The sequence below is a fragment of the Pyxicephalus adspersus genome, chromosome 7 (assembly GCF_032062135.1).
Source record: "Pyxicephalus adspersus chromosome 7, UCB_Pads_2.0, whole genome shotgun sequence".
Classification (NCBI taxonomy): domain Eukaryota; kingdom Metazoa; phylum Chordata; class Amphibia; order Anura; family Pyxicephalidae; genus Pyxicephalus; species Pyxicephalus adspersus.
In genome coordinates, this window is record NC_092864.1 from 66,787,326 (window position 1) to 66,797,610 (window position 10,285).

General features: G+C 37.9%; 1 protein-coding gene across 1 annotated transcript in view; it reads left to right on the top strand.

Moving 5' to 3' along the window:
• Nucleotides 1-3,851: 3,851 nt before the first annotated feature.
• VPS16 (VPS16 core subunit of CORVET and HOPS complexes) overlaps nucleotides 3,852-10,285 on the top strand; it is a gene marked incomplete in the record, with an annotated part of 28,690 nt that continues 22,256 nt past the window's right edge. Inside the window, 7 exon segments of the mRNA XM_072418835.1 lie at nucleotides 3,852-3,998; nucleotides 4,239-4,327; nucleotides 6,305-6,402; nucleotides 6,926-7,054; nucleotides 8,112-8,256; nucleotides 8,340-8,455; nucleotides 9,469-9,591. Of these exon segments, the coding sequence (XP_072274936.1) occupies nucleotides 3,949-3,998; nucleotides 4,239-4,327; nucleotides 6,305-6,402; nucleotides 6,926-7,054; nucleotides 8,112-8,256; nucleotides 8,340-8,455; nucleotides 9,469-9,591 (750 nt within the window).

A 10,285-nucleotide genomic window follows, 5' to 3' on the forward strand; every position in this document is an offset into this window, starting at 1 on the left:
AAAACAAATAGTACTAGTATCTAAAACTTCCAGGGACAAATACACTTTGTGCCAAACATATTTTCTTACTTTTCCAGGCTTTCAGGGTGTTTCTGCAGGTTTGAATGGCATTTTAGAACTTTGCCCACTATATATTGACTTACTCACCACAGCTTGGTAGTGGAAGCACATAAAGGTCGATTCCTCCTTTAACCAGAAGCAATATCATCCATAAATGTTGCATGGAGCCAACACCTCTTTGCCAATTTCTTCCTAAAATTTCTCTTTTCGATGTATATGTACAAACATATAAATGCATACATACATACATACATACATACATACATATATAAATGCATGTATGTACATACATGAGTGCACATGAAGACAAACAAACAATATACACCTAAAAAGAAAAACTTACCCAAATGAGGATCCTTCTCTGCAAAAGTGGCCGGTGCGTTTTTTAACTGATAGAACACAGTTCAAGCACACACAGCGGGTTTGCTTTCGCGCACAACTATACGCAAGAAACTGCTTCAAAACAATCACAATTGGAGGTCTGTTGGATCACCCAAGGGTAAAAGTTCCTGGGAGATTGTAAAGGGGAAATTTGAAAACAACTTTATTCAAAAGCGAGCTTCCAGTTTGGCTTGATGCATTAGGCTCAATAAGCAGAGCTAGTAGTGCTGTTAAATTTCAATGCTTTTATTGCAAATAATGTAGTACAAATACAGAGAAAGAAAAGAAAAGAAAAGAAAGAAAGCTCTGAAATTGTCTCCGACAACAAAATGATTCACTTAAATAAAAGACTAAATACTTTATTTGTCCAGTATTGTTAGAGCATGAAGTTAAATTCAATTAGTAACAAGTATGAACATTGTGAATAGAACATAATCATAGATCATCAAGACCATTAAAAAATTCATCTATAGATATCGGAAACTGTACAATAGACACTGTGTAGCAAAGTTCTTGGTAGAAACAAATATATTGTATCCCTTAATAGGGGTAGTATCTTGTGATGTGTTTCGCGGTGGGCCCACTTCTTCAGACAACAGTCCCTTATCAGAAATATGTGTGACAAATAACAATAGCTTGTTACTGGAAAGTGTGCCACTGGACTTTTCTAAGAATTTATTGAACTGGATCATGACAAACAACAAATTAACACGTTTACTTAAAGATAGAATGACTTTCATCAAACATGGGACCCTTGGATTTCATATGTCTCATATTAAATACTGTAACCCCCCCCCTTCCTGATCTTATTCCTAATTCATTCCTATTTTTTAGTTATTTTGTTATGTAGTCAGAGAGTATTTTCATACAGCTCAATATTGCACTAAAATATATCCATGTGATGGTATGTGCAGGGATTACATGTAATACAAATTTAAATACAGAATAGCATTTTCATCACATATTTGGAACTTTTAAATGTTAATATATATAAGATATTGTAGTATTGATGTTATTAAATGGAAATTTGAATGTTTACTGTATTTTTCAGGATTCCTGTTAATTTGACTTATGTATAATTTTGGATTTATTTCAACTTCTTGAATGTTGGAAAGTTTTCTTTGTATGTGACTTCCCCATTTCTTCCCAAACATGTTGTAAAACCCTTTAAAAAACTGATAAAATGTTTGAAATACAGAAATATGTATAAAGTGTATAGGGATTAACAAGATCACTATTCAAAATGTCATGCCGGTTTCTTGATATGATCAGAAAAGTATGTGGAGCCCTGATTAATGTGGTAATGCCCCCCTGCTAGATTCCCCTCTGTCCTGCTAGTTCTGGATCAGGCATGGACATGGATGGAGTGTAGACACTCTATAAAACTTTTATTGTAATTCCATACATTTCAATGAATTACCCCATTGCAATAGGAACATTGTAATAGGAGGTTATAAACACTTGCTATATGTCTCATTATGTATGCATATAAAGCAAACCTCACATAAGTGCTCAGATAATCACAGTAAAAGCAAAACATAATAAAACATTTGAAGATTTTTTGATGTATTATTTATTTTGTGATGTCTACCTTACTTCCAGTCTTTAAGCCACATTTTTATAGAAGACAATAGGTCTAATTGATTAAAGCTCCCCAAGGCTGGAGAGGATACACTTTCACCAGTGAAACTAGGTGATCCAGCAAACCTGAAATGGATCTGGTCCAGGATTCAAAACATTTGTTAACCCCCCTAGCGGTAATCCCAAATCACACTCGGGGTCGCTTAAAACTTAAAAGAAAACACTTATCTTGTTCTGTTGTCGTCCCCCGGCGTCCTGCTAGTCCCCACAGGTACTGGGGACACGTCCTCTTCCTCCGATCTCCAGCCACCAACTGCAGATACGATCTCCGGGGTTTCCCGGTGACGTTGGTACATGCATTGGTGCGGGCGGGACGAGCGGCGGGAAATTCAAATAATTTTGTATTGGACAAAATAGCTGTATTGAGTCCAACACATAGAAATCTTGATATAATTTATTTATAAATATATTATATATATATATATATATATATATATATATATATATATATATATATATAAATTATACATGCTACTGTACAGGTATAATAGAATTTTTTGTTTATTTTTTTTTTATAGTTCATGTTTATTATTAAATGTATTAAATATTGGACATATTTCGGTGAGTTAAGAATTATATGCCTACAATGTAAAATAAATTTTCATGCAAAAAAATGCTTTTTGCATGGAAATACGGACAGAATTAGAACGCTGGGGGGGTTAACAAATAGCAAATTACTTTTAGGAAATCCACTCCAGTTTTGCTGGATCACCCAGCTTCACTGATAAAAGTGTATCCTCTCCAGGCTTGGAGAGCTTTAATAAATCAGGCCCTATGATCTTACTTTAAAGAATACCTAAACTCAGAAATTTCACTTTACATAAAAGGGTAGACAACACTTTTAAATATGGTAAAAAAATTCTGTTTGTTTGTTTGTTTTTTAAGTGCAACAGCCTTTTTTTTTAAAAAAAAAATGAAGGGTGTAGCAACGCCCCCTAATTAGGCCATGGACAATGAATGGGAGCGCAAAGCCTCCCCTATGTCACGCATCCCAGGAGGCTCTTGGGTGCTCCTACTGTGCATGCCCGAGCATCTCAGGCACGTGAAGAAGGAGCCTTTTCATGAAAAGAGAAACATTTGCCGATCAGACGCATGCGCAGTGAGATTGGCAAGTTTTTTTCCTAACCTACGTCACCCGATCTCGGGCCTGGGTCAGGTGACGTAAGAAGCAGAACCGGGAAGATGATGCCCCAGCTCGGAGACGGATGCCGGGACGACACGTGACATGATGAAAGACCCCTCCGAACCGATTCAACAGGATTGAAGTAAGTGTATTTTTTTGTTTTAGGTATTTTTGAATTTAGAGGAATTCCTCTTTAACATCCCATTCATTTTAAATGATCTAGCAGGAAACTTTAATGCGATGAATGTGATCTTCTAACAAAATGTGAAGTTTTGAGGTAAATTGCAGCAAAGAATCATTGCTTGCTAATGTAATATAGGGGGTTAAATGAATGGCACCATTTTAAGGTAAGGAAAGGGTTATTTAAAGGGTTTTTATTTTGACACATCATAGCAGATCTTGTCTTTTCACTACACTTCATAATAAAGTCCACTTGAAATGTGCACACCATATGAAGCATAGGACAATCTTCATATTCTTCCATGGTGCTCCCTATGCTCGGTGAGAAATACTTTCCTATAAGTGTCTCCATGCGATCAGCAGCCATGCAGACACTGCACAATGTAAACAATGATTACGTCACTAGCCCCGCCCACCCCCGCACAAGGCGGAAGTGTCATGCAGTCACTTGAGCGGAAGTGTGCCGGGGCTGACTGTTGTCACATGACAGCTGGAGAGCATCTTGCAGGGTTCCATTCTACTCAGTGGCTGCATGTAAACCATTGCAAGCCCATACCCCGGCCATGGATTTCTGTACTGCTAACTGGTACCCTCTGGGGGACGTGTATTACCGGTCAGTATAAGGAAACTGTGCAATGCATTTCTCTATTTATACTCCTAGATTGTAAGCTCTTCAGGTCAGGCTCCTCTCCTCCTCCTGTGTCACTGTCTGTCATTTACAAGCCCTATACAGTGCTACATATTATGTTGGTGCTATACAACTCCTACTGTCATGCAGCCAGGCTTTATATGCTGTCATTATATATTATGTATAATGAGATTCATCATCTGATTGTTTTGTCTTTACCTGCAGTAAATTTGACTTGTATCAAATGAAATGGAACATCAGAGAAGACTTTAAAGATTGTCTTGTGGCAGTCGGTCCGTATGGAGGATCAATAGGTATATTGTTTTCATTGTAAAATTGTATCGCTGCTAAATAACGTATTGTTCTAGCTTGTGCTACGAAAATCAGCTGTACCCCATACACCACTCATTATAACCCCAGAGGAACCCTTAAGACCTGAACCAAACATTTGTACAATATATAGAAGGGTAGAATACCCTTTTAAATAAAGTAATCCCCTTTATTAGGATTGCAGACCCTCTTGGGATATCTGTGTCTGTCTGCTTCTTCTACATATGATCTCAGGCATGCACAGAAGGGGCATTTTTCCTCACGCAAGCACAGTGAGATCGGCTCTTTTTTTTTTCTTCCCCTTCACAGCGGCTTTATCACCTGCGCAGTGCAAGATCAGGTGACCTAGCAAGAAGACATAAAGGAATTTCAGGACAACGTGGGACTGGATCTTAAGAAGGACCAGCGCCATTGAGGGATCTGCCGGATTAAACGTAAGTGTGATTTTGTTATTTTTATTTTAGTTTCGCTTTAATATATTGAGCCTGATTTCTTAAAGCTCTCCAAGGCTGGAGAAGATACACTTTCAATAATGAAGATGGGTAATCCAGCAAACCTGGAATGGATCTGGTCTAGTAAACAACAAATAGCAAATGTATTTTAAGAAACCAATTCCAGGTTTGCTGAATCACCCATCTTCCCTGATGACAGGATATATTCTCCAGCCTTGGAGAGCTTTATTAGATCAGAGCCAATGTTCAGGCTTCAGGAAAACCCTGCTGAATCCTGTGTATTGGGAGTCAGGGGAAACGTGTGGCTTTGATTCATAATCAGTAAAAAGGTGGTTAAAATGTTACCCTGACAGACAGTGGATATTATCATTGATTTCAAGCTCCTGGTCCTTACAAGTGAAGTTTGCTTTGCACTTCATCATCAGCAGATGATAAATAAGTCAGTCACAGACTCGTAGGGATCCACAAAACCATTGTGGGGTATTGGTCTGGACCAAATAAATTAAATTTAATGTAATTAAAAAAACTATTTCTTGTTTACTTATTTTATTTTCAGTTTACTGTGTGAAGTGTCTTCACTTATTTAGTAGATTAGCCTCAGCATCTGTAGTAGTCTATGAATACATACAACAATTCTAAAACCATTAAGGCAGAAGTAAATTAAAAAAACAAAAAACAACTCGCCTTTACCTTTGCAGATCGATCCTGTCCGGTCGATCCCTCTGGAGGTTTCCTGGATCGGGTCCCATGTCATCTTGAAATCCTTCTTTGTTCCGGTGCAGAAGAATAGCTGGGCACTGCCATCTTTTGCCTTCTATCTATGTCACCGGATCTTGCACTGCTCAGGCGTGAGATCGGGTGATGCAGATGGGGGAAAAAAAGAGTGCATTTTTCCCCCATTGCACAAAAAAAGCTCTTTCTGTGCATGCCCGAGATAGGGCATATGCAAAGGGAGCAGCCAGAGGCCTCCTGGGATCCATTACATGTGTATCCCATTCTGTCTTTATCATCAATGAAAACAGAAAGGGCGGGGCTTTAAAAAACGGTTGAAACCCTCTTCCAAAAAAAAGGTAAATTTTTACCTTGTATAAAAAGGGTTGTCCACCTATGTACATAAGGTAAACATTTTAGTGTCGGTCTGGTTTAATGAATAATGAAGCCTCAGGTGACATCTTGCATGGATCATCACAGGGATTCTTTGTTGTCCACTATATGGATGTACTATGGTATTTTTAGGATTGAAGATGCACTTTTGTTGGAGGCACAGAGAGATTCACCTGCCTATGTGCTGATTTGTGGTGATGTGTCAACTGATGCTTTTGCTTAATTTGATGTAAGATAATGCATAAATTTAAAGTACAGACTAGCCCACACCTGTCAAATATTAAAAAAACTTAGGACTATATAGGAGAAAATGAAACCTTTATCTGAAAATAGATTTAAATGTAATATAACTTTTTGTGTCCCACAAGGCTGATTTATTGCTAATTGTGTTTTTGTTTTTCAAAGCCATAATGAAAAACTATTTAACAAAAGACAAACCGAGCAGTATACGTCCTGTCTTGGAAATTTACTCAGCATCCGGTTTTCTTCTATCCACAATTCCGGTGAGTAGTTACAACAGGATCTAAAGACTTGATTACATGTATTCTACATGCAGTGGTGATGTAGGGACAGAGGAATGATATAGCTGCAGAGTTCAGTGGGGGATTCAGGCATCTTAAAAGTCGTGAAGTTTAGAATGTGAATTCTTGAGCCTTGTTCGATGGACGTCAGATTGTCTCTGGGAACGATGCCTTGTGATTGTTTCCAGTGACAGATGAAGGAACGAGCACTGTACTCTCCTCTATAAAACCACAAATGTTAATGTGGTCATTCCCAATCAGTCGTTCGTCAATCCACCATGGAGGATTTGTGAATAATGTAGAGGGACTGCTGTACACAAGTCAGATTTTCACCAGAGATGAATGGATGAGTTCAGCAACTATTATCTGACGAGTGTACAAAGGTTTTAGGCAACAGGTTGTAGGACATGTATTGAGGGTTTTTTTTAACTTTTATAATATTGTCAAATACAGTTTTTTGGGTTTTTTTTGTATGTGGCTTTAATTTTTTTTAAATTTTATTTAGTGGAAGAGTGGACAAGTGGTGCACCTCGGGTGGACAGTTTCCGAAGATCTAGTCTGTATTCAGGAAGATGGAACTGTGTTAATATACGACATATTCTGTGTATTTAAACTTACTTTTAGTATGGGAAATGTAAGTATGGGATTTACAGTTTTTTTTCACACCTATTTTCTCTTCAGAAAAAGTACAGTAGGCAAAATTATTTTTACAGCAGCATGGTGGCTCAGTGGTTAGCACTCTGTACCTTGCAGCTCTAGGTCCCAGGTTAAAATTTTAGCCAGGACACTATTTGCATGGAGTTTACAGGTTCTCCCCGTGTCTGCGTGGGTTTCCTCTTACATTCCAAAAACATGCAGTAAGGTGAATTTGCTTCCCCCTCCAAAAAAAAATTAGATTGCGAGCCCCTTTGAGGGAAAGCAAGTGACATGACTATGGACTTTGTAAAGCTCAGCGTAATATGTCGGCGCTATATAAATACTGTGTAATAATAATGCACATCAGATCATTTAGAAGCAAAGCATGTAAATACTCTTTTTAGAAAAAAAAATTATTGTTGCATTTATTTGTTTTAGTAGATGTCTCAGCGTGTTGAATATTTTTTTAGCAGCATAACATTAAGATTCTTAGTTCGTTTGAATCTGTCAAACAAAAATCACATAATGGTTCTGTAAAAAAGAGAAAATCTGTATCCATGTAGACATTGTGTACTATTGGCCAGTATACCAGCAAATATAAAAAAAAAGGTCTTTACTTTTGAAAACTTTAAAAAAAAAAAAAAAAAAAAAAAAAAAATATGGCCCTGATTTATGAAAGTTCCTTCCCCAAGGCTGGAGAGAATACACTTTCAGAAGTGAAGCTGGGTGATCCAGAAAACATGGAATGGATTTTTAAAAATCATTTGCTAGCAAATGTCTTGAATCCTGGACCAGATCCATTCCAGGTTTGCTGGATTACCCAGCTTCACTGATGAAAGTGTAAATCTTCCAGCTTCTGAAGAATCCCTTCCTTATCCGGAACTTAAACTTCTTTCCCCTAAATGCAAAGAGTGCCCTCTTGTTCTTTGTAATGATCCTAAAGTGAATAATTGGGAAGAGAGTTCTCTATAAGTTTAATGTAGATCATTAGATGTAGGAAATGGTATATTTTTGCATAAGATAGGGTTTTACTATGTAATTATTTCTCTCCACAGGAAATTAAACAGAATCAGGTTCTGGAAGCCAAGGTATTTCATTCTGAATATAGAACTGGAATTGCAATATTAACAGGAGCACTGAAGTTCACCTTGACTTCAAATATTGATGATGTAAAACTACGCCGAATGTCTGAACTTCCATGTAGGTGTTGCTTCCTCTGCAAGTGTTGATCATTCCTTTTTAGGTATCATACACAATATTTCAATTGTTTGTCTGTTTTCCAGATCCTAAAGTGTCGCCATCTTGTTGGACTGTTATTTTCCATGACAGGATGACGTTCATTTTACTAGCCATAGGCAAAGATTTGTACTTGCTGGATAGCACCGTGTGCACTCCTGTAGTAAGTAAAATAGAAAAAAAAATCAATCTAGTCATTTGCTTTGTTTAGTGTGCCATACGTTGTTCATTATCTCAATCTCAAACTGACTTAGTCCAGCTTTGTTTAGCTCAGTATGTTAAGCTGCGTACTTTAGGTAAACATTTGTAGCCATAAAAAGCTGTTCTCTCTTCATTTCTTAATTGTTTAAGGTTTTTTTAAGGTATACAAGGCTTGGCAACCATTATTAGGCGAAGGAAAAAGGTTTTTGGGTCTCCTCAACTTATGCCCTAAAGCTAAGCAAATTAAACAAAAGAGAGTGTCTTGTGTAATTCACTGATTTCTCCCATTTAATAAATACAGACCAGCACCTGTTTAGCATTGAGGTTAGTCCAGCCCCATTCTGCTACATACCTCAGCACCCTATAGCTGTTGGTTGCCTCAGAGCGGTGGATGCTGAGTACATTGGAAAGTTGGCAGTCAGATAGTACAAGCAATGCAGTGTCCTTTTTGCTACTTTTTCTTTATAAATCTTTTGCACAAAATGCCCTGCTTTCTGTGGGATTGCCATATTCTGCTATGGGGCAATTAACAGGTAGAGGATCCTGAGCTGTGGAGCAGAGAGTGACGGAATAGGCAGCAGTGTTTACAAGTTGTGGGAAGGATTGGGTGTTGAAGGATAGACTTCGTTAGAATGGAGCCCATCTTATAATATGCCTACACATGTGTTGACATGTTAAAATGACAGTGAGCAGCCAGCTGATGCATGCCATGAATGGTTCATATGGGTGTCATCAAACTCTGGAATAAGGTTGTTCTCATAGAGGTATGAAACCACAGTTTCAAGGATAACCAGAAGAACATATTTCAGAACAGGGGATGATTCTGTATAGCAATAAAGAGTAACTTATCATTTTTCCTTTATGATACTTTGCTAGTTTTATAATTGTGGCAAATGTGAAGTATTAAATGTACACTGATAATAAAATGGTTGGAGCAGGTGACTCATTTTGTGAATATTTTCTTTTTATTTGTAGACTCTTCCTGGAATGAGCCCAATGGCTGGAGCTTATCTAAATTTTTCAGTCTCCTTTAATCATAAATATCTTGCAGTCTTTACAGACAGTGGCTACATATGGATGGGAATGTCTTCACTTAAGGTGACTAAACTTTTTTTTTTGTAAGATGCTGGAACTTTTACCAAACTTTTTAATCTCAAACTGTTTATAATTTTTCTATGTGAGTTTGTTTATAACCATACCAGTATAATATTATTGTCATAAATCGCCAACTATCAGGATAGGTTTTAGGATTGGACAAACTTGACAGTCACCCTGAGCCCCAGTTGACAGAATTGTAGGGGTTCATGCCATATCCCCAGAACTGTTCATCATTAGTTGGGAGTGGTGCGATCATCTGGAGATGGATTAAGGCAGATTGGGGACCTTGACAAAGTAGGAGCTTTGTCCCCCCCAAACTTCCCAATTTACATTGGTGAGGACTGCAGTAGGCACAAATGAAGTCTTCCCCATTTCCTTTGGGATGGATCTTTCACATAAAATACTAGGGGTCTACAAATGCTAGTGATAACTAGGTACATCTCTCTAAATTGTGCTATTTCCCCAGTTTACTGAAGGTTGTAACTGGGCCCCTTGGACATCCAGTGACCCCTAGGCTCCTGCCTAGAGCTGTCTTATGGATGATCCAGCTCTGCTATCACCTGCGACCTTGCTCTGAATGCCAGTTTTGGCACACTTGTTTCGGCAATACCTAGGGCCTAGTTTATTAAAGCTCCTAAAGACTGGAGAGGATACACTTTCATCAGTGAAGCTGGGTGATCCAGCAAACCTGGAA